The sequence below is a fragment of the Tasmannia lanceolata genome, unplaced genomic scaffold (genome assembly GCF_043159265.1).
Source record: "Tasmannia lanceolata isolate RefF3 unplaced genomic scaffold, GAP_Taslan_0.1 ptg000005l, whole genome shotgun sequence".
In the NCBI taxonomy this organism is placed as follows: domain Eukaryota; kingdom Viridiplantae; phylum Streptophyta; class Magnoliopsida; order Canellales; family Winteraceae; genus Tasmannia; species Tasmannia lanceolata.
Window position 1 is genome coordinate 17,965,182 of NW_027518682.1, and position 23,834 is coordinate 17,989,015.

Sequence of the window (23,834 nt, forward strand, 5' to 3'; positions counted from 1 at the left end):
AAGAAGCTTAGGTTTCATAGCCAAAGAAAAATAAAGAGATCCATAAAATCTAGATTTTAGGAGAGGGGAGTTTCACCTCTTTGCAATGGTATTTCAATGGATTTTTACAAGAGATAATGGAGTTTCATTCTGGTGTGGGGAAGAATAAGGTAAAAAGGTCAAAATGATAGGTAAAATGCATTGGGATCCATTGCTTGCTTTCTTGGAGGGAAAATCAATATAAGGGCATTTTTGTCCTAAAACACTCATTGGGATGCGTTTCAACCTTTTTTGAGAATTTACCCAACTTAACCCTTTTTTGAGATTTTCAGATAAGAATCACATTTTTTTTTTTTTGAGAATTTTCCTAAAATTTTCAATGGGAAATGTTATCAGCACTACCATATTTTGATGATCACACTCCTCACTTTATTAAAAAGTACAATATGGCTCCCACCATAGGATGATCCAAACCGTCCATTAGATGGGCCACAGCCTAAATAGGTTGTGCCCCAAAAATCGTTTCCATAGGTTGATCCTAACCCTCCGATCTATAGAGGGTTAGAATCAACCCTCTAATATCCAGTCCCTCTATAGATTGAAGCGTTAGGATCAACCTATGGAAACGATTTTTGGGTTACAACCTAATTAGGCTGTGGCCCATCTAATGGACGGTTTGGATCATCCTATCGTGCGGGCCATACCTTACTTTTTAATAAAGTGAGGAATGCCATCATCAAAATCTGGTAGTGCTAATAACATTTCCCTTTTCAATTTGTGTTTTAACTTTTAAGTAGATAATAGGGAAATGATTTTAGCACAAACATGTTTTGATAACATGCACTCATGTATCTTTTTTGGTTTTAAATTTCGACAGAAATCCGAAATTTCAGATTTCGGTGGAGATCGAAACCGAAATTTCCCGAAATTCCGAATTTCAGCCATTACCAAATTTCGACCCATGTATCTTTCATGGTTTTAAATTTCGACAGAAATCCGAAATTTCAGATTTCGGTGGAGACCGAAACCGAAATTCCCCGAAATTCCGAATTTCAGCCATCGGAATTTTGGTTCGAAATTTTGGTCCTAAATTTCGGTTAATTGTAATTAAAAAAAAAATGTTACAAAATTTCAGAATTTCGGTTTTCCAAAGGCCCGAAACGGTTACCGAAACCGAAATTCTAAACCATGGTAACTTTAGTATTTAAAGAGCTGTAAAAGGTTTATTACGGTTCCCAAAAAAGCACCTAAGAGACAATTAAATACTAAAAGAATAGATACATGAGTGCATGTATCAAAATATATTTGTGCTGAAATCATTTCCCAGATAATATAGTGTGTGTTTTACGAGCTACAAAAAACATAACAGAGTGTAAATTATAAATTCAGCTAACTTAGATTGTAATTTTACCATAGTTATGGTGGGGCACGTTAAACCATCTATTGCCCATTGTCTAGCATATTACATGTGTTGACAACTCCTGTTACTCCTACATTTAATTGTACTATGAACAGATATGAGAGACCCACTTAAGTTAATGCATTCACTTGAGAAAATAAGTAAATTCAACATGATTAAAAATATGTCAAAACCATCAGATGAGAGATCAACCTCCTTGCATGTAGTGACATTGTGCCCCTCCTTGTTGCAATAATTGCATTTGTGTTTCTTTGTCTTGACTGCGATTATAATTGGATGACGTTGTTTGGTGTGCAAGCCTCCCGAGGGAGCAAAATATGTTTACTTTCTAATAAAGTGAGGAGTGCCTCCATCAAAAGACAGTAGTGCTGATAACATTCCCTATATTTATTTCTCCTGTCAGTCCAGCGAACATTTGATTAATTAACGTGTGGCTAGTCTCGACTGAGACACTCCAGTGGACCATGTCATTGTCTATATCCCATTATCCCACATGGGGTTCAAAGGATTGGATGGAGCGTCTCGATCCATTCACCATTCTAATAATTAATAGTTAATAATTGAGAGAGAGAGAGAGCACTTTCATCTCTAAATTGTTCTTCCAAGTTCCGATAACAATCGAGAGAGAGAAAGAGAGTACTTTCTCTACTAAATGGTTCTTCCAATAACAATATTATATTTGTTAAAGTATAAAAGATAAATGACGCCTTTCTCCAAAAGGTTAAGCTTTTGGAGAAGTTAGTTAGTCAACATGCTATCAGAGCCAAAGGTCTCAAACTCAAACCTCTCGGATAGTAAAAATTCACATGGACTCAAAATGGGACGACATGTGCCACGTGTTTGCCAAATGGGCAACGCGGGGGAGTGTTAAAGTATAAAAGATAAAAAATGCCTTTCTCCAACAGCTTAAGCTTTCGGAGAAGTTGGTTAGTTAACAATATTATTATCCAACGACTTCCATATCAACCATTGACTTGCAAAATGAAATTACATAGGGGAAGTGGGGAATGACTCTCTAACATACATCATTAGTTCATTACCACGTATCACACACGGCAGAAAGCATCACAATGCCCTCACATTCATCATAATCTACTGTCACACACAGACACATGAGAGAGAGAGAGAGAGATTCTCTAACGGCTCATGCCTCCTTCCACAGACGGAGGCAAGGTGGTCACTCCTTCAGTTTGTTTTTCCAAGTTGCCGTGCCACCCTACAAATCAATTCAACACAATAATAACAGAGAAAAAAAGAAACTAGTAATTCCAATTCCATCATTCCCATAAAGAGATGGTATGGATATGAACATGAAAGAGAAACACACCTATAGACAGGTCGAACCCGCGGATTTTGAGCTCTCTGTACTCTTGGCATAAAGCGCACCCCTCACAACAACAATGAACAAGGCAATCAGTACATGGATCAGCTCTCAAGGTGTACTGTCGCCTCAATTTCGACCGATAAAAACACGAGTATATCCAAGGACAACCCCCTACAAGCAGTATAAGACAATAGAGCGCACCACCCGTTGCACAAGCTGCACAAACATACCAATCACAAGTGAGAAATCACCCTCAAACTCCCAATTCACTTAGACCCAAAATCAAATTTTTATGTAAAGAGACTTACTAGTTGATCCTCTGTCAACAATCTCCGCGATCCGACCGAACGTAACACACGGGCACCAATATGTCATGCAACCTATAAAAGAGCTAGTATATGAAATTGAGATGATTTTGAAAACACCCAAATGGAAATTGGGAATACAACGGATGGGAATTAAAAGGGGACTACTTACAATTAGGGACATCTTCTAGGCAACCACAGAGGCCAGTGGACCAAGGTCCCGGGGTCCGGGATTGAATTTCCATTGCACTAGGGCCGGTGTTAGAGTAGAATTGGTTTGTCGAACCCACGGGAATGCCGGTCGCATCGAATTGTTCCGACGGTGCGGTCGGCATCATAGGTGGTGAGTATTTCTGATACCCATTTGTGCTAGAGGGATACATGGTTAAACAGAGAGGGATTAGAGAAAGAGAAGAGGGAGAGAGAGAGAGAGAGATTTAGAATACAAAAGGAAAAGAGGGCTGTTTTATAGAAACACCTGGTAAGGGTGGGGGTGTTTTGAGGTGAAGAGTTTCCTGGTAAATTCCTATCAGTGTGGAAACTACTTCCTCTGGATTAGTTTATCGTACGTAACTCCATGTGGCAGTTTTTGTTTGGGTATAAATTGCCAATGGGGGACTTCAAAATACGAGAAATGCCAACGGGGGGGCACACTTTTGAAAAGTTATTTGAGAGGGATAAAATGGGGTTATCAAGTCTCTAAAAGGAGGTTATCAAACTCTCAGAAGGGGGTTATCAACCCTCTCTAACAATTTTCCTAAATTGTATCCCCCCGTTAACAATTCTTGTATTTTGGCGCCCCCCATTGGCAATTTTTCCTTTCTTTTTTATGTTGACGGGCTTGTATTTGGGTGTGACTGCGTGGGCATGAAGATCAAACGGGCTTTGTATATTAACCTCGAGGTCTCAGGTTGGATCCAGCTTACTGCCCAAAAAATGTACTTGCGTGACATTTATTGGGCACTTAATACGTGTTTCACCCCCTTTTCTAGCATTTCCCACCCTTTAATTTCATATTTTCCTGAAAATAAAATCATTTCCAAGAAAAGATAAGAGGGTGAAAACTGAAAATGCTCAAATAGGGGTGGAAATATCATTTTTTTCTTTTTATTGGGCACTTAATAGGTGTAGCCGTATGTAGTAATCTGGCCCATCTATCGGGTGGAGTTCGGCCATCGGTGTCACCCACAGCCCAAAAATCATGTAAATGATAAATCCTAGTTCTAGTAAGGATAGAGATTCATTCGTTGATGTGAACTATAGTAAGGATAGGATTGCGAGACTTTGTCCAGTTGTTGTGGGGCGCACCTGATGCGTATAAGACTTGGATGATTCAGGATCTCCGGTTTAGGGTTTTGCGGTTCAATGAGAGAGAGAGAGAGAGAGAGAGAGAGAGATATGGAGAGTTGGAGACTGAGTCCCACTTGATTCATTCAAATGAGATATTTTTTAGTTTTGTTCTGTTAGATGTTACATACCGAAAATACCCCATGTTTAGCCAATATGTTAAAAAAAATGATGGGTATTATCGTACTATAGCAAAATATATTTATTTCTCGGACACTCTGTCAAGACTTTTTGCATAGTCCAGGGCCCACCTGATTAATTAACGTGTGGCTATGTCTCGTATGAGACACTACGATGGACCCTGTCATTGTCTATATGACTATATCCCACATGGGGTTCAATCGTTCAAAGGATTGGATTGAGCCTTGATCCATTGACCCGCCTAATAATAATAATAATAATAATAGAGAGAGAGAGTTCTTCCAGCTAGGGCTGCAAATGAGCCGAGCCGAGCGTTGGGGTGTTCGGGCTCGGCTCGTTTAGTTTTTATGAAGGCTTGTGTTCGGCTCGGCTTGTTTAGTTTTCGAAAAAGCTTGGCTCGACTTGTTAAGTGGAACAAACCGAGCTTAAGCTCGTCTCGTCTCAAGAATGATATATATATATATATATATATATATATATATATATATATATATATATATATATATATATATATATATATATATATATATATATATATATATATATATATATATATATATATATATATATATATATATATATAGCACCCCTCTAAATTCAGCGCCTTAACTACTCGGCCAAACTTACATTTGTGACAAACAACTCACATTCTTTTATTTTATATATAAAAAGCAAACATAATTCAAGCTTTAAAGCTCGGCTCGTTTATGAACCAAGCCTAAAAGCTCGCGAGCTTTTCTGAGCCGAACTATACAAAGCTCAAGTTCGGCTCGTTTATTTGGCGAGCCTAATTTTTGGGTTCGGGTTCAGCTCGTTTAGTAAACGAACGAGTCGAACCCAAACATGTTCGCGAGCCGGCTCGGTTCATTTGCAACCCTACTTCCAACCCTAAGAGTGCAGTGATAAATCGACCCCTATGTGTCTTTCTCTCTCCTCAAAGATAGAGAGACACACATGGGTTGATTTAGGATATATGGGGTCGATTTATCACTCCCCTAACAATTCTATATTATTATCCAACGACTTTCATTTCGACTATTGACTTGCAAAATGATTCTCTAACAATACTATATTATATGGGGAATGATTCTCTAACACACATCATTAGTTCATTATCCCTTATCCACGGCAGAAAGCACCACAATACCCTCACATTCATCATAATCTACTGTCTCACACACACACACGAGAGAGAGAGAGAGAGAGAGAGAGAGAGAGCACCAAAATATCCTCACATTCATCATAATCTACTGTCTTACACACACACACGAGAGAGAGAGAGAGAGAGAGAGTGAGTGAGAGAGATTCTCTAACGGCTCATGCCTCCTTCCACAGACGGAGGCAAGGTGGTCACTCCTTCAGTCTGTTTTTCCAAGTTGCCATGCCACCCTACAAATCAATTCAACACAATAATGAGACAGAGAAAAAAGAAACTAGCAATTCAAATTCCATCATTCCCATAAAGAGATGGTATGGATATGAACATGAAAGAGAGACGCACCTATAAACAGGTCGAACCCGCGGATTTTGAGCTCTCTGTACTCTTGGCATAAAGCACACCCCTCACAACAACAATGAACAAGGCAATCAAGACATGGATCAGCTCTTAAGGTGTACTGTCGCCTCAATTTCGACCTATAAAAACACGAGTACAAGCAAGAACAACCCGCTACACACAGTATAAGACAATAGAGCGCGCCACCAGTTGCACAAGCTGCATAAAAACACCAATCACAAGTGAAAATACACCCTCAAACTCCTTATTCACTTGACCCAAAATCAAATTCTTATGTAAAGAGACTTACTAGTTGATCCTCTGTCAATAATCTCTGCGATTCGACCGAACGTAACGCACGGGCACCAACATGTCATGCAACCTGTAAAAGAACATGTTAAATTGAGATGAATTGGAACATACCCAACTAGAAATTGGGAATAAAATTCAAGGGAAAAGATGACTAGTTACAATTAGGGACATCTTCAAGGCAGCCACAGAGGCCAGTGGACCAAGGTACCGGGGTCCGGGATTGAATTTCCATGGCACTAGGAACGGTGTTAGAGTAGAATTGGTTTGTCGAACCCACCGGAATGCCGGTCGCATCGAATTGGTTCGACGGTGCGGTCCTCATCATAGGTGGTGAGTATTTCTGATACTCATTTGTGTTAGAGGGATACATGGTTAAACAGAGAGAGAGATTAGAGAGAGAGAGAGAGAGAGAGAGAGAGAGAGAGAGATTTAGAATACAAAAGGAAAAGAGGGCTGTTTTATAGAAAGACTGGGTATGGGTGGGGGTGTTTTGTGGTCAAGAGTCGTCTCTGTAGGTGGTTTCTTGGTAAATTCCGATCAGTGTGGAAACTACTTCCTCCGGTTTAGGTTTTCTTACATAACTCGACGTGGCAGTTTTTGTTTGGGTATCGTTTCTATTTTATGTTGACGGGCACTTGTGTGTGTGTGTGGGGGGGGGGGGGGGGCGGGGGGGGGGGGGATACCACTCCCCACTTGCATGACTTTGTCCAACTGTTGTGGGGCCCACCTGATGCGTATAGTATGGATCAACCAGACTTGGATGATTCCGGATCTCTGGTTTTATCTAATGCAATTAGTGAGACTTAAAAGAGTCATGGCGTATCAGAGGTGGGGTTCACCAAATGAGATATTTTGTCCGCCACCCAAATGATCTTGTGAAGTTTGTACCTTGTACATGGGTTTTAACGTAACGTTTAGATCACCGTATGCCCACGAAAAATGTAAAGTGACTTCACCTTTTTTTAGGTGATCTAAGCTATTGATTTGCTAGTCTTCTTTGTTTTTGAGAAAATTATTAAAAAAATACAAAGCTTACCGTGAATAAAGGATAGATATTTCAATTTTATAAAAAAAAATGGTTGTCATGTGAGAGAAAATGGCTTTTAGGACAAATATACCCCCTTGTTTTTTCCCACCATCTTTTTAGGCTCTAATTCCTACGCTATTTTCACCTACCCACTTCACATTTTTCTTTCTTCTTCCCCAACCCATTCAAAGTGAAAAAACAGTCATTGCAGCCATTGCCATCCTTTGCAAGCTCCAATCCCATTGTATTTTGAAAAAAAAAACACCATTACTTGTCAGAAATTTGAACTTGGGTGATAAACATAGCTCCAAGTAGGTCCATGCTCCTCTACTTAAATAGGGTTTACATCTCCTTTTCATGTTTTCATGTTATTTGTGCTTTGGTTTATTTTCATAGTCTCTACCAGCCTCTTTGTTTGGTTATTACCATGTTTCTCTGTGTGTGTGTGCGCGCGCGCGTGTGTAGAGAGCAACCTGAATGGACATCGTATGTATACTTGGACATCGTATGTATACTTGGAACCATTACTTAGGCCTCGGAACCACAATTTAGTAGTTTCGATTAGGTTAAATAGTGGTTCCAAGACTGTAAATTATGGTTCCAAAGTGGTTGATAAATTGTAATACTACTTTATTGGTTGTCAGAATGATCATGATTGTATCATTAGTGCTTTAAACATCTTGGAACCATTACGTAGGCCTTGGAACCACAATTTAGTGCTTTCGAGAGGTTACATAGTGGTTCCAAGAGTGTAAATTATGGTTTCAAGAGTCTAAGTAGTAGTTAGTACATTGTAATAGTATTTTAGTAGTTGTAAAAGTGACCATGATTGTATCATTGGTATTTTTAACATATTGGAACCATTATGTAGGGCACAGAACTACAATTTAGTTGTTTCGAGAGGTTACATAGTGGTTCCAAGACTGTAAATTATGGTTCCAAAGTGGTTGTTACATTGTAGTACTATTTTATTGGTTGTCAAAGTGGTCATGACATTATCATTGGCTTTTTAAACATCTTGGAACCATTACGTAGGCCTCGGAATCACGATTTAGTGGTTCCGAGAGGTTACGTAGTGGTTCCAAGAGTGTAAATTATGGTTCCAAGAGTGAATGCGGTGATTCCTACATTGTAATAGTGATCATGAGTGTATTATTGTTGTCTTAAACATCTTGGAACCATTATGTATGCCTTGGAACCATAATTTACTGGTTTCGAGGGGTTAAATAGTGGTTCCATGAGTGTAAAGTATGGTTTCAAGAGTGCAAGTAGCGGTGCCTACATTATAATAATATTGTATTAGTTGTAAAATTGATCATGAGTGTATCATTGGTGTTTTAAACATCTTGGAACCATAATTTAGTGGTTCCGAGAGTTACATAGTGGTTCCAAGAGTGTACATATGGTTCCAAAAGTGAATGCGGTGGTTCCTACGTTGTAATAGTGATCATGAGTGTATCATTGCTGTCTTAAACATCTTGGAACCATTATGTATGCCTCGGAGGCATAATTTACTGGTTCCGAGGGGTTAAATAGTGGTTCCATGAGTGTAAAGTGTGGTTTCAAGAGTGCAAGTAGTGGTTCTTACATTGTAATAGTATTGTATTGGTTGTAAAATTGATCATGAGTGTATCATTGGGGTTTTAAACATCTTGAAACCATTACGTAGGCGTCGGAAGCACAATTTAGTGGTTCCGAGAGGTTCAATAATGGTTCTAACATTCTAAAGTGGTTGTAACATTGTAAATGGTGGGCCCATCTTTGAACAACATAGGCCCCACCCATACCACACCATAAGATAATCCAAATCATCCATTTGATGGGCCATAAACGTAAATAGGTTGTGTCCCAAAATATCATTTCCATAGGTTGATCCTAGCCCTCTGATCTAAATAGAAACTACATCTTATGCAGCCTATATAGATTGTAGGGTTGTGATCATCCTATGGAAATGATTTTTGGGGCACAACCTATTTACATTGTGGCCCATCAAATGAATGGTTTGGATCATCCTATGGAGTTGGTCGTATATAAACATTAAGGCCCGTCACAACATAGGATGATCCAAGCCGTCTATGGTTTGGATAATCATATAGAGTTGGTCGTACAATAATATTAAGGCCCAATCGTACACCCCACCGATATTTTTCAAATTGAAGCGTACCGTCCACAACATAGGATGATCCAAGCCATCCATGGTTTGGATCATCCTATGGTGTGGTTCGTACAGTAACATTAAGGCCCAATTTAGGCCCCACCCCTATTTTTGAAAATGAAGCGTACCGTCCAGACTATAGGATGATCCGAGCCGTCCATTTGATGGGCCATAACGTAAATGGCTTGTGCCCCAAAAATCATTTGCATAGGATGATCACAACCCTCCAATCTATAGAGGTTTTCATAATAAGCAATTTCTCTTTATATCTGAAGGCTAGGATCATCATATGGAAATGGTTTTTTGGGACACAAACTATTTACGGTGTGGCCTATCAAATGGACCGCCTGGATCAAGCTACGGTCTGGACGGTACACTGTCATAGTGGGGGGTTGGATTTGGGCACCAAGGAGGAGAATTTTGGGGGCTCATCAACTGTTCATGTTGTGGAGAGAGAGAGAGAGAGAGAGAGAGAGAGAGAGAGAGAGAGAGAGAGAGAGGGTCTAAAGGTGGGAAACGTGCACTAACATGATTCAAGGGGGGTGGGGACACACTACGTCATCAAGAGAGGGGGAAAGTAAAAGAAGGGTTTGAAGAGGGGTAAGAGGAAAGGGCAGAAGTGACGGCTTATTTTAATAACATAAAAGGGTAGTTTCGTCAATTTCACTCTCTGACCGTACCTGACAGCATCTTTTTCATAAATTTCAAATGTCTACTCCTTATTCACAATTTCACTAAAACTTTGCAATTTTTTAATAATTTTTCCTTTGTTTTTTCTTTGTAGGTCATGAATAAAATTTGGTATAAAATGGAGGGCTCAGAATGTTAAAAAAAAGTGAGTTTGAAAACCTTTGTAAATCGAAGGATCAGGACCGTCCAATTTAAAAGATTTTCGGAGCAAGATTTATGTATTGGGGGGCCACAAAAAAATGTTTATCACACAAACAGGTGGGCCCGTTGTGCTTATTTTACCTGTATTGTTGTCGAAATAGTTGTTGGGTATATCATATAACCCATGTATGTTCTAATATAAGCCCAATAGGTAATGGACCAGGTGTAGTGGGCCCATTTGGGCTGGAGCCCATTAACCTCTTCTAACCCTAGTGTATCTCTATATATAGGGGCTGGAGGCAACAAACTTGGTATTCCAAATTAGATACCTTGGGTGTAATGCTTCAAGCAACCTCTTGCTTGACCTAATTACTCTAACAATCTTGAAGCATTAGGGCAAAAAAAAAAAAAAAAAAAAAAAAAAAAAACCTAATTTTTTGGACGTTTGCCTCTTCTCTCTCGTGTGATTTTTTTTTTTCCGTCTTCATCAAACGTTAGAGAATTCTTGGGCGTGTTTTGGAAGAAACGTAGGTTCTCGGATTCTCGTTCGTGAGTTGTAATACTCGTTGGATTCAAGAGGAAGAAGGCACGTTTTCAACTTTCGTTGGATTGAATTTGACGATTTGGGGTTGAGAGTCTTGTGGGTTGGATCTCACGTTTTTTTTTTATTCTCTCGTGGGTTGGATTTCACTTTCCAAGAAATTGAGCTGAATTTGCTTGGGTTATTCTTGGAACCGATTCACCTGCTTCCTTGTTATTTTTGGACCTCACAATATTGTGAACCGACTCACCTGCAAAACCAATTTGGGCGTTGATTCTCTCTGCCCCTCTCTTGGATTCAGAAGCCACAGGGTTTTGTTGGGGGTGACCAAGCCTCAAAATTCGTTTTTTTTTTGTGTGGTGGGTTTCCTGTTTTGGGATTAAGAAACCCTAGTTGGGCAACCTGCATTAATATATCAAGCAAAACCCATCTCAGGGCAGTAGAAGAATTCTTTATCTGCAACAGAGAAGGACAATCCAAGAGAATTTAGAACCCTCTTTCTTGGGCAACTTGCCATTGATTGAAACCCAAAAGAGACGAAATTCATAAAACCCTCTTTGGACGATCTCACTCTCTCTTGAGATTGTTTTGTTTGATCGAAGCCATCCTCTTCTTAAAATTTTTTGGGCCTCACGATCCGAAGTTTGGGGTTGCTCCCTTGGGCGTGAGAAGTTTGGGGGTTTCTCTCTCTCGTAACCTGTTGTTTGGCCGTGCCTTTCACTCCTCCAAAATTGTTTTTTGAGCAAGCATCTTTCGTGGCCGAGTCTTGTTTGGATTATTGTTAGCCGAATCATCTTGGTGTCCAAATACTTCCTGCTGATTCTCGTTGGTGCAACAATTTAGTGGCTTGCAGAGCGACATCTTTGGATTGAATTTTTGCCAATCAGGTGCACTCTTTCCAATTTTTATTTTCCTCTAAATATATATAATGGAAAAGATTTCTATGCCTTTTGAGATGGTCAAACTTCACTCCTTTGGTGGATCTGAGTTTACCTCATGGAAGCGAAAGACTCAATTCAGTCTAAAATACATAAACTGTTTCTACACTGTTTTGAGTACCTTTGCTGAGACGGATGAAGACGTTGATGAATCTCAATGGCTTAGGGATGAGGATTTCTGCAAAGAATACCTATTGAATTGTCTTTCAGATCGTCTTGCAGAAACCTATAGTAAATTTAACACTGCTAAAGCAATATGGGACAACTTAGATGCTCAATTCAAGAAGGAGGAGGAATTGTCCAAGACCCATCTGGTGGACAAATTCATGGATTTCAAGTTTCAAGAAGACAAGGAAATCACTCCTCAAGTTACTGATCTAGAGAATTTGAGATCTAAGTTGAATAATGAAAAAATAGCTATCTGTGATTCGTTTCTTGTGGGTGCAATTATATATAAATTACCATCTGCATGGCATTCTTTCAAAACCGAGATGTATCGGAAAAAGGTGCAAGTGGGACTGGATGATCTCAAACGATTCATTCGAATCGAAGATGAGAATCGAGCTAGGAATAACTTGGAGATGGTTAGACAGCAACAGTCTGCTGCTAACGCGGTAACATATCCCAAGAAATTTCCTCGGAAATCCAAGTCACCTAAAAGTGACCATCCCAAGTTGGAGGCCAAAAAGACTATCTTTCAGAAAAAGAAGGGCAAGTGCCACAACTGTGGGAAATGGGGTCATTTTGCTGCAGAGTGTAAACAACCTAAGAAGGCTAAATCTGACACATCACAAAAGGAAGCTCATATGATGGTGGGCAGTGCTGCGCCTAAGAGCTTTATTGCCATGTTAGGAAATGGTAAGGCCAGTACTTCTTCAGACTGGTGGTTAGATACAGGAGCCACCTGCCATGTTTGCAACTCGAAGAAACTACTTACGGATGCTGTTGGCGTGAAAGAGACCGTTACAGTGGCTAGTGGAGCTGAGGCAGATGTGACTCACACTGGAACTGCGAACCTGGTTCTTTCTTCAGGTAAAATACTAACTTTAAAAAATGTTAAAGTAGTTCCTGCTATTCAAAAGAATTTAATTTCTATTAGTCTTTTAGACAATGCTGGCATGTGTTCATCATTTTTGGGTGGTAGAGTAACTTTAACTGTTAACTCTTATTATTTTGGCTGTGCTTTCTTAATCGATGGTATGTATAGACTGAGTTTAGCAAATGAAACCGTTAGTCAGGTTAGTTCTACTTTGATTAATCCTAAGTTGTTACACACAAGATTGGGACATGTGAACTATAGGAAAATGGTCAAACTTGCTAACACTTATAATATACCTTTAGATACATCGATTAGATTTGACAGGTGTGAAGTGTGTGCACAAACCAAGATCACTAGAAAACCTTTTCGTTCGGTTTCTAGGAGCACACAACTTCTTGAGTTAATACATTCTGACTTCTGTGACTTTAAAAGTTTCACTACTCGAGGTGGTCGGAAGTATTTAATCACATTTATAGACGATTTTTCTAGATATTGTCATATTTATCTCCTAAAATCGAAAGATGAAGCTTTTGATAAATTTAAAATTTTCAAGAATCGTGTTGAAAATCAATTGAACTTGAAAATTAAGCGATTTAGGAGTGATAGAGGAGGAGAATACACTTTGACAGAGTTCAAGGAATTCTGTGCCTCTCAGGGCATAATACTTGAAACTACTGCTCCTTACTCACCTCAATCTAATGGCATAGCTGAACGTAAGAACCGGACGTTAACTGAAATGTTAAACTCTATGTTATTGACAGCTGGCATGCCTACTAGCTATTGGGGAGAAGCAGTTTTAACTGCAAATCACATCCTGAATAGAGTACACCACTCTAAGTTGACCACTACTCCTTATGAGTTATGGCATAAACATCCTTGTAGATATGACACTCTTAAGACTTGGGGTTGTATTGCTTATGTGAGGATACAAGACCCTAGGAGACCTAAGGTAGGACCTAGAACAAACACTTGTGTTTATCTAGGTGGTGCAGAAGATAGTGCTGCTGATCGGTTTTTGGATCTATCTACCAATTTGGTTATAGAATCTAGAGATGCAGTATTCTTTGAGAATAAATTTCTCAGAGATCATGGTTTGAACCTACCTGGCGATACTGAGATGGTTACAGAATCGCATGTAGAGTTTGAACAGAATACTTCTGACACCTGTCCTACACTGATTTCTACATCAGAACCTTTAAGGGTTTCTACAAGAGATAGAGTACCCAAGAACTTTGGTGAGGACTTTGTGACCTACCATGTTGAGAATGATCCATCAACCTATAAGGAAGCGATGAGATCTAGGGACTCTTTGTTGTGGGCAGAAGCCATTGATGATGAAATGAGCTCTCTGCTACAAAATCAAACTTGGCAGCTAGTCGATTTGCCAAAAGGGGCTAAGACTGTGGGCTGTAAGTGGATTTTGAAGAAGAAAATTAATCCTGACGGATCCATAGCTCGGTATAAAGCACGTTTAGTAGCTAAGGGCTATACTCAAGTCAGTGGGATAGACTACTTTGATGTTTACTCACCGGTCTGTCATTTGGCAACGATAAGAATTCTTCTTGCTTTGGCCTCTATTGAGAAGTATGTTGTGCATCAAATGGATGTAAAAACGGCTTTCCTTAATGGAGACCTCACAGAGGAAATCTACATGAACCAACCTGAAGGGTTTGTCATGGAAGGTTTCGAGAACAGAGTTTGTAAGTTACACAAATCTTTGTATGGTCTTAAACAAGCACCTAAATTGTGGCATCAAAAATTTGACAAGGTAGTAAAGAGCTTTGGTTTTCAGACCAGTTATTCAGATAAATGCCTTTACTATCGTTCTGTGTCGAATAAGGTTGCGATTATTTGTTTGTATGTAGACGATATGTTGATTCTTGGTTCCGATCTCTCTGTAGTGAGTGACGTGAAAACCACTTTGGCTCAAGAATTCGACATGAAAGATCTTGGTGTGGTTGACATCATTCTTGGTATGAAAGTAAGTTTTGAAAGGCAAGGGATTACTCTTAGCCAAGCCCATTATATTGAAAAACTACTTTCTACATGGGGATACAGTGAGTGTAAACCGATTGAGACACCATTTGATTATACCAAGAAGCTGATCTCTAATGGAGGAGACAGTGTGAATCAGTTAGATTATTCTAAACTGATTGGTAGTCTCATGTATGCTATGAGTTGCACTAGACCAGACATAGCCTTTACAGTTGGCATGCTGAGTCGTTTCACTAGTAATCCTGGCCATGAGCACTGGGATGCCCTTATGAGGCTGATGAGATACCTTAAGGGTACTCAAGGATATGCTCTATGTTATACTGGCCATCCTCCTATCCTGGAAGGGTTTTCTGATGCATCATGGGGATCAGAATTAGGAGACAGTAAATCTACCAGTGGTTATGTTTTTACACTGGGTGGAGCCGCTGTTGCATGGAAGTCAAAGAGACAGACTTGTATTGCTCTGTCATCTATGGAATCAGAACTTTATGCTTTAGCTTCTACAGGAGATGAAGCAGAGTGGATAAGAGATCTGATCCTGGACATTCCATTGACCCATTTAAAGATTAACTCTTTAAGTTTGTTCTGTGATAATCAAGCTACAATTACGATTGTGAAAAACTCACTCTTTAATGGTAAGAGGAGACATGTCAGGCTGAAACATGCCACGCTGAATTATCTTCTAGAACAAGGTATTATCACTTTGGTTGATGTGAGATCGAAGGATAATATGGCCGATGCTCTTACGAAGGGACTGAACAAAGATCGAATATTCAAAATTGTGGGGGAGATGGGGTTAAAGACTGTGTAGACGTGTCTTAACCTACATTCATATTATTTTGAATTTTTCGAATCTCCCTATCTTGGCCAAGATAAGCACTTGATATGTTTCAATGATGTTTACAGTTATCTTTATGTCATTCCACATTTGATGACATGTCCTTCTTGGGAAAGGTTGTTTCATTCCAAACTTGATGATACAGCTTAACTCAATTTGGATATGATGCCTGTAACATTCCAAATGGAAACATGGAATGGTTCTTTGTAAAGAAACTGTTTAGGTCTGGTTCTTGATTGAAACTTGACATTGATGCTTATTGATATTAATATTTATTTTTCAGCCATTATGAAATTGTACTAAGTTCTTCTGGTAGAACTAGATACTTTTAGTAAAATATGCAAATGATTGGATTCATTTTTTAATGAAATTCATATTGGATAATTTACAGGAATTGGCAAAAATGGAGGAGATTGCCTCAATTTGGATCTTGATGAGGATGACTTACTTGATGAGTGAATCCTTATAGTGCAGTGGAACTATTATTTTCTTTTCCGTTGATTAAATAGTTCACCTACATATAAAACTGATTATGTTTGAGTTTAGATTATTTCTAAAACTCTTGGTTATTCTTTAAAGTATTTTTGTTTTCAGTTGGATTACAAATCTTTATTGATATGGTGATATGGATGATTCAATAATTTTGTTTGGACATCACATTATCTATCTATTGGATTGTGCTATATGTAGAACATAGGAGGAGATTGTTGGGTATATCATATAACCCATGTATGTTCTAATATAAGCCCAATAGGTAATGGACCAGGTGTAGTGGGCCCATTTGGGCTGGAGCCCATTAACCTCTTCTAACCCTAGTGTATCTCTATATATAGGGGCTGGAGGCAACAAACTTGGTATTCCAAATTAGATACCTTGGGTGTAATGCTTCAAGCAACCTCTTGCTTGACCTAATTACTCTAACAATAGTCACCCATATATCATATAAAATCTCAGTTGTGTACAAAATAGATGACGAAGGGAGTCTCATATCCAAATACAAAAATGATTTTTTTTCTTAAAAATGTTTCTCGTGTTGAATACTTCCTCCATAGAAAATCATACGCTTCACTTATTTTAAACAATGATATATTATATACTAGCCCACTAGGGATTTGTCAGTGAAGACCAGATCCTTATAACATATGTTTCCATGTTCTTTTCCTTGGAAAATTTTATTGGACCTTATTACATAGAAAATTAGTTTTTTAGATTTTGTAACCCCTGGAAATAATTTGCCAAAAATAAAAAATTTCCCAATTCCCAAGGAAAATGCAAAACTATAAGGAGCCGTTTGGATACGCTGAATTTAGAATCTTGGATTTCCTCAAAATTGTAGATGGGAGACAAGAGAAGAAAGAGACCGGCCGTTGTTTTCTGATTTCTGGCCATTCTTTCCGACAACAAGAGAGAAGCGATCGTCTCATGTTTCTAGGTTTTACAAATCTCAGGATGGGGGAGAAATTTCTAAAACCTGGACTTCTAGCTTACTTAAAATCCAAGAAAGGCTATCAGGACAGCATACAATAGCTTGATTATGAACCCTCTTTTACATTGTTTTGAAACTAAAACCTGGATTTTAAAATCCGCATATCCAAACGGTCCTTTGGATACGCAGATTTTAGAATCTTGGATTTCCTTAAAATCCTGGGTGGCATACAAGGGAAGAAGGGAAGAAGGAGACCGCCCTGTCGTTTTTTGATTTCTCATCCTTCTTTTCATCTAGCGAAAGAGTAGGAGATTGTCCTAAATTAAAGTTCTAGAAATCTAAAGATGGGGGGAGATTTATAAAACCTAGATTTCTTACTTAAACTCCAGGATAATGGATTGTAAAATCCAGAATTTTACGCCACTTTCAAACTAAAACCTGGATTCTAAAATCCATGTATTCAAACAGCCCCTAATTGGCTAATTCTACCTCATGCATCATATTTGATGCAGTGGGGCAATTGTTTTACAAGCCGTGTATAGCACATGTTTTAATGGGGTGTGGCCCAACATTTTACATCGATGCATAGCACGCGATTAGGGCCACTATTTTACAACTAATTTCTTGATGGGCTGTGCCCCACCATTTTTACACCTTTGGGGTGGGATCCACCATTTTACTTCTCATGTTTTGATGGGTTGGGCTATTCAGTTTCATAACTGATGAAGGTAGACACTATTAAACTTTGCTGCTAACAAAAGCACGCATAGTATGGGTGGAGACCAACATTTTAGATGTCATGTTTTGATGGGGTGATGCATCATGATGTTGTGAAAGTTCAAATGATTAAATAACACCAACTCTAGGGGAAAGTATATATGATTAAATAAAAACATTAACAGCTTAAGCTTTTGGAGTAATTGGTTGTTTCAAAGATGTGGCCCGCACGATCTTGGTTACATCTTGAATGGACATTCCACACATATCATAAGTGACTGCAAAAAGCATCACATTACTGTCACTTGGTAGAACGAAGAAGAGTCTCGATCGTGGCTTTATGAACCAAGGGCCTAGGATCATCCAATCAAGGTGTTTATTGTTGCCGCTCTAGATCAACAGATCTGATTATGCTAAAGAGGTAGAAGTGGCCTCAATATCTGTCATTTTAGGAAGGCTCACTTTCTTTTCAGAATTTGAAGTCAATCGAATTTCATTTCATTTGCTGTTTCTTTCACTAAAAAAATAGCAATGCACATCACATAGAGGGTGTAGGATCATCTGATCAAGTGTCTCCGTCGAGGTTTTTTCAAAGATGTGACCCACATGATCTTGATTCCATCTTGAACGGACATTCCAAGGCCTAGGATCAAGTGTCTCCATCGAGGCTCGATGGATCAAAGGGCCTAGGATCATCCGATCAAGGTGTTTATAGTCGCCATTCTGATCAATGGCTCTGATTACACAAACAAGCTAGAAATGGGCACAATTTATATCATTTTAGGAAGGCTCACTTTCTTTTTAGAATTGTAAGTCAATCAAATTTGATTTTATTTGCTGTTGTCTTTCACTACAAATTGTAATGCACATCACAGAGTGCGCAGTGTAAAAAATCACTCCTACCTCTAAAATATAACATAATGATCACAGACTACACACATACATAACACAAACAGTAACAAAATGTCAATCCAAAGTGATGAGAAGATCGATCCTCGACTCTTTAACGGCTCATGCCTCCTTGCACAACCGGAGGCAAATTGGTAACCCCAGGAGTTCGTTTTTCCATATTGCCATCCCACCCTACAAAAGTAACCAGTAATCAATATTTCATCATTCTGTAAAGGATACATATGAAGTTATGAAAATGATAGAAAGGGGGGATAGCACGAGAGAAGCATACCTATAGACATGTCAAACCCGCGGAATTTGAGCTCTCTGTACTCTTGACATAGAGCACATGACTCGCAACAACAATGAACGAGGCAATCAGTGCATGGATCCTCTGGTAAGGTGTACTGGCTCCTCAGTTTGGATCGATAGAAACATGAATATAAGCAAGCACAACCCGTTAGAGCCATTATAAGGGCATAGATCGCCCCACTCATTACACAAGCTGCATAAACATGCCAATCACTAGTGAGAAATCGACCCCAAACTCTTAATTTACTCTGTTGAAGTACAAATGATTAAATAACATAACTCTAACAGCTTAAGCTTTTGTCGTGGTTGGTTGTTTAAAAGGGTTCAAAATGTGAAACAACTAGTAACTTCAAAAGCTTAAGCTGTTGGAGAAGGTGTCATTAAATCTTTTACACTTTAACACTCCCCCTCAGGTGTGGCCCCTCTTTTTAGGGTTGGCCTACACGTGGCACATGTGACCCCTCTTTTGGGCTTGGCATTGCATGTGGACTTTTGCTATCAAAGAGGCTTGAACCCATAACCTTTTGCTCTGATTCCATGTAAAACTGCCAATAACTACAGAAGCTTAAGCTGTTGGAGAAGGCTTTATTTATTCTTATATACTTTAACACTCCCCCTAACGTGTGGGGTCAACCCAAAGGAGGTTTTGATTTGGATTAAGATGATCTCTAGATCTTATTATTATCTAACACAAACCCATCAACTCCTTGATATTAAAAATCCATGTGTATGGTCAACCCAAAAAACGAGGGGTCACACATGCATGGAGTGTTGAAGAATAAATGATTAGATAGGTAAGGTAACACCAACTCCAACAACTTAAGCTTTTGGAGTAATCAATTGTTTCACATTACTTCTTGACCCAAAATCAAATTTTCGGGTAGTGAGACTTACAATTAGATCCTCTGTCAATAATCTCCGCCATCTGACCGAACGTAATGCAAGGGCAGCAACATGTTATGCAACCTGTAAAAGAGCATGTTAAATTGAGATGATTTGGAACTCACCCAACTGAAAATTGGGAATAGAAACTCATGGGAAATGTGGTATACTTACAGTTGGGGACATCTTCAAAGCAGCCAAAGAGGCCAGTGGACCAAGGTTGTGGAGTTCGGGATTGAATAGTCATGGGAGTAGGACCATTGTTAGAGTAGAATTGGTTTGTCGAACCCACTGGAATGCCCGTCGCCATTAGCGGGGGTTCGAATTTACTCGGTGGTGCCGATGGCATTGCAGATGATGAGTATTTCTGATAGTCATCTGTGTTAGAGGGATACATGGTTGAACAGAGAGAGAGAGAGAGAGATTAGAGAGATTATAAAGAGAGAGATTTAGAATACAAGAAGAAAGAAGGGGAAGGGGTGTTATATAGAGAGAGGAGTGTAATGGGGGTGTTTTTTTGGTCAAGAGACGCCTCTGTAAGTGGTTTCTTGGTAACTGCCGATACACGGTGAGACTGTTTCAGATGGACTATGGTGAACATCGTAGTTCCACGTGGCAGTTGATGATTTGCTTTGCTTTGGTTGTCGGGTGTTCTTTTTTTACGTTGACTGGGCATATATTTGCGTGACATAGCCATCGGCAAAGAACGATATATTTTAAGGGCAGTCATAAATTGACCCCTTTCTATGATGAATCCACCCCTTTTTCAAAATGGTCTGTACAGCCCACACTATAGGACGATCCAAACCGTCCATTTGACGGGCCACAGCGTAAATAGGTTGTGCCCCAAAAATCATTTTTATAGGATGATCCCAACCGTCCGATCTATAAAGTTTTTCATAATAAGTAGTTCCTCTATAGATCAGAGGGCTAGGATCATCCTATGGAAATGATTTTTGGAGTACAACCTATTTACGTTGTGGCCCATCAAATGTACGGTTTGGATCATCCTATGGTTTGAGCTGTACAGTCCAGTTTGAAAAAAAAGGGGTAAATTCATCATAGAAGGGGGTGAATTTATCACTGCCCTATTTTAAAATATTTTGAACGGGATTTCTTTCTTCCAGTTTTTAAAGATGAAAATTAATTTGACCCAGGATTTGGTCATTTCCAACTTCTTTTTTTTTTTTGGCTGCATTTCTTGGGGTCCGAGCTTGTCTTTACACGCATGTAGCACAACGTAGGGTTTCCTCTTTACTTTCCAAACGAAATCCTATTTTGCTTCCCCTCGTGTTTTAAAATCCACTTTTGGGAAAATTATAAATAATACATCGAGGAATGATAGAATGAAGGGAGCCCTTGCAAAATTCAGGTTCAAGGGGCCTCTATTGGTTGATTTCTTCGGAGGGTGGCACTGAAAAAAGTGGATGGGCCCTTAAAAAGTAGAAACTGTGTTTACTTTGCAGAAATCAACCAATAGGGGCACCTTGAATATGATTTTTGGAATGGCGCCCTTTATTCCATTGTGACTTTTTCCTTGTTCAAATTTCAACATATAATTTTTCTTGTTCCAAAAATATGACTTTTTTCCTTCACGTGAACAAAAAAAAGACGAGATGTGCGGCAAGATGTGGGCTTACTACTAGCGGGTAAAATCATGGTTCCTCTCCTCCCAAGTGACAAAAGTCCGCTTATTTTTTGGGTAAATCTTCAACGCAATACCGATGCATCTCTGCTGGTTATGGGCGAGCTATAGTTTGTCCATCTTTTGTTGTGGCGTGTTGGGGGTAAAATTGGCACTAAACGTTGATAAACGACACGTGGCACTTCCGACTAATTAGAAACCCACCTACGGGATAAGGGAATGAAATATTACTCTCTCCTTATAAATAGCAACGTTCATAATCAGAAAACCGTCTCTCAAAGAGACAATATGCTCTAAGACGGTGATTTTCCGAACTAAGGAGACTTATTGTTAGTAACTTAATTGTACAAGGAAATAAGATATTTATCAAAAATAGATATAAACTTATCTTCCGGGGAAGTCAACCAATCAGGAAAGACTCTTAAAAACAGTAAGATTCTAACTATCGTGGACTCTATTCTCTATAAAAGGAGACCCTCACCTTCATAATGGAACTACGTTAGACTTGATCCTCAATAAAAGAGTACGTAGGTAGCTTGGGAAGACCAGGTTCAGTCACAATCATCTACCCTTCTTCGTTGGTAATGCTCCTGAATCATGTCTCCTTCCCTTCAATTCCCCTGTGATTCTGATTTCTAGCTTAAACATTGAAGTATCATACTTCCGATACTACTAATATCTTTCTGTGAGTGCAAGTTGCTTGCAGGAATAACTCTATCGTTACTGGATCGTGTAGAGCGGATTTCGCCATCATTAGGGCCCACCCGATCCTTTATATTGATCAACGTGCATGTATTCCCAATCGAGATGAGTCAATCGTATTCAAATTCACGGCATATCGATGCTGGGTTCTACCAAATGTGATATTTTGATCGCCATACAAATGGTCTTGTTTAGTTGTACGAGTTTTTTTATATGATGTGGGTGTAGGGGTGTAAACGAGCCGAGCCGAGCCGAACTTGGCCAGGCTCGGCTCGGCTCGTTAAGCTCAAAGGCTCGGCTCGGGCTCGAGCTCGGCTCGGCTCGGCTCGGTCAGGCTCGGCCAGGCTCGCGAGCCTTATCGAGCTTGGGTTATAAAGTTTCGCACATGGCAATGGCAAAGGTGGCTAGCAAAAGCAAATAAGAAAAAAAAAAGTAATCATTATCAACAAAAAGTAAAATAGCTGAATTTATAAAGTTTAAAATGAAAAATTACCAACAAAAGGTAGAAAGTGATGACAATTAAGAAAAAAATACCAACAAAAGGTAAAAAGTTATGACAATTACGGGAAAAAATTATTTTCACCCGTTTGATACGCAACTGCCCTCAGTACGTTTTTGCAGATGATGTTGACATGACAACACCAACCTCATGATGAAATCTTTATGCCTACAGCTGTTTCCCTTATTTTTTTCTTGGGACAGCCTACTGTATTATGTATTATATTTAGGACTATTCTTTTATACGAAAGTGGGTTTTCTTAACAAGCCGAGCCTGGCCTAACTCGGGCTCGGCTCGGCTCGTTAAGGATTCGAGCCGAGCTTTTTTTGAGCCGAGCTCGAGCGAGCTTCCGAGCCCGAGCCAAAATTGACACCCTTATGTGGGTGTGTCAAATAGTGTAAATATGCACCCACGAAAATGTAAAGTGGGCTCACCTATTTAGATGATCTACCTTGTTCATTTGTTAGTGGTCGGTGGTGCTCTAAAAATCCTCTCACATATTTGGTGTAAAATGAAGTAAGCTCCTATAGTCCTATATTTTTCAAAAAGTATTATTGTACGGCTACTAGGATGATCCAAACCGTCCATTTGATTGGCCATAACGCAAATAGGGTATGCCCAATAATTCATTTCCATAGGATGATGCTAGCCCTATGATCTATAGAGGGACTGCATATTATGGAAACTTCTATAGATCGGAGGGTTGGGATCATCCTATGGAAACAATTTTGGGGGTGGAATGTATTTACGTCGTGGCCCATCAAATGGACGGTTTGGATCATCTTAGGATGTGAACCGTACAGTGATTTTTGAAAATGAAAGGGCTACATTGGGCTTGCACCATATAAGGTTAAATAAAGTGTGTTTGAAACCTCAGAAGATCAGAGGATAAGGAACCTCGGCAAATCAGTATTGTAGTCCATGTTGCTTAGAAATACAAGCTCCTATATCATAAAAAATTCTGGGCGACCGATATTGGCACTACCCTGCTTTGATAACTGCACAAAGTCACCTTTCCTTTCTTAATTGCATGATGAGAATATTTGGGAATTATAATTGACAGCTGATTAAAT

General features: G+C 39.3%; 3 protein-coding genes across 4 annotated transcripts; all 3 read right to left on the reverse strand.

Moving 5' to 3' along the window:
- Positions 1–2,469: 2,469 nt before the first annotated feature.
- On the reverse strand, positions 2,470–3,752 carry LOC143876764 (protein PLANT CADMIUM RESISTANCE 2-like). The gene is made up of 4 exons (XM_077378460.1): positions 3,201–3,752; positions 3,032–3,103; positions 2,727–2,939; positions 2,470–2,615 (listed from the first exon to the last, which is right to left on the reverse strand). Exons 1-4 carry the CDS (start codon positions 3,409–3,411, stop codon positions 2,536–2,538), a joined length of 576 nt encoding a protein of 191 aa, XP_077234575.1. The 5' UTR covers positions 3,412–3,752; the 3' UTR covers positions 2,470–2,535.
- A 1,815-nt stretch (positions 3,753–5,567) lies between these two features.
- LOC143877788 (protein PLANT CADMIUM RESISTANCE 2-like) lies at positions 5,568–6,742 on the reverse strand. 2 transcript variants are annotated; one of them, XM_077380015.1, is made up of 5 exons: positions 6,483–6,742; positions 6,322–6,393; positions 6,018–6,230; positions 5,786–5,905; positions 5,568–5,713 (listed from the first exon to the last, which is right to left on the reverse strand). In XM_077380015.1, exons 1-4 carry the CDS (start codon positions 6,691–6,693, stop codon positions 5,826–5,828), a joined length of 576 nt encoding a protein of 191 aa, XP_077236130.1. In that variant the 5' UTR covers positions 6,694–6,742; the 3' UTR covers positions 5,568–5,713; positions 5,786–5,825. The 2 variants fall into 2 exon arrangements, with proteins under 2 accessions (XP_077236130.1, XP_077236128.1); XM_077380013.1 differs by having other exon boundaries at positions 5,568–5,717.
- An 11,893-nt stretch (positions 6,743–18,635) lies between these two features.
- Positions 18,636–20,384, reverse strand: LOC143877787 (protein PLANT CADMIUM RESISTANCE 2-like). Its single transcript, XM_077380012.1, has 4 exons — positions 20,090–20,384; positions 19,928–19,999; positions 19,014–19,226; positions 18,636–18,913 (listed from the first exon to the last, which is right to left on the reverse strand). Exons 1-4 carry the CDS (start codon positions 20,310–20,312, stop codon positions 18,834–18,836), a joined length of 588 nt encoding a protein of 195 aa, XP_077236127.1. The 5' UTR covers positions 20,313–20,384; the 3' UTR covers positions 18,636–18,833.
- Positions 20,385–23,834: the final 3,450 nt, after the last annotated feature.

Excerpts from the sequence above, each read along its gene's own strand:
- LOC143876764 (XM_077378460.1), bottom strand. The coding sequence starts at position 3,411 with ATGTATCCCTCTAGCACAAATGGGTATCAGAAATACTCACCACCTATG. Across the intron at positions 2,940-3,031 it reads TGTTGACAGAGGATCAACTA|CTTGTGCAACGGGTGGTGCG; the intron begins GTAAGTCTCTTT and ends ATGTTTGTGCAG. Across the intron at positions 2,616-2,726 it reads CGGGTTCGACCTGTCTATAG|GGTGGCACGGCAACTTGGAA; the intron begins GTGTGTTTCTCT and ends ATTGATTTGTAG.
- LOC143877788 (XM_077380015.1), bottom strand. The coding sequence starts at position 6,693 with ATGTATCCCTCTAACACAAATGAGTATCAGAAATACTCACCACCTATG. Across the intron at positions 6,394-6,482 it reads CCTTGAAGATGTCCCTAATT|GTTGCATGACATGTTGGTGC; the intron begins GTAACTAGTCAT and ends GTTCTTTTACAG. Across the intron at positions 6,231-6,321 it reads TATTGACAGAGGATCAACTA|CTTGTGCAACTGGTGGCGCG; the intron begins GTAAGTCTCTTT and ends GTTTTTATGCAG.
- LOC143877787 (XM_077380012.1), bottom strand. The coding sequence starts at position 20,312 with ATGTATCCCTCTAACACAGATGACTATCAGAAATACTCATCATCTGCA. Across the intron at positions 20,000-20,089 it reads CTTTGAAGATGTCCCCAACT|GTTGCATAACATGTTGCTGC; the intron begins GTAAGTATACCA and ends GCTCTTTTACAG. Across the intron at positions 19,227-19,927 it reads TATTGACAGAGGATCTAATT|CTTGTGTAATGAGTGGGGCG; the intron begins GTAAGTCTCACT and ends ATGTTTATGCAG.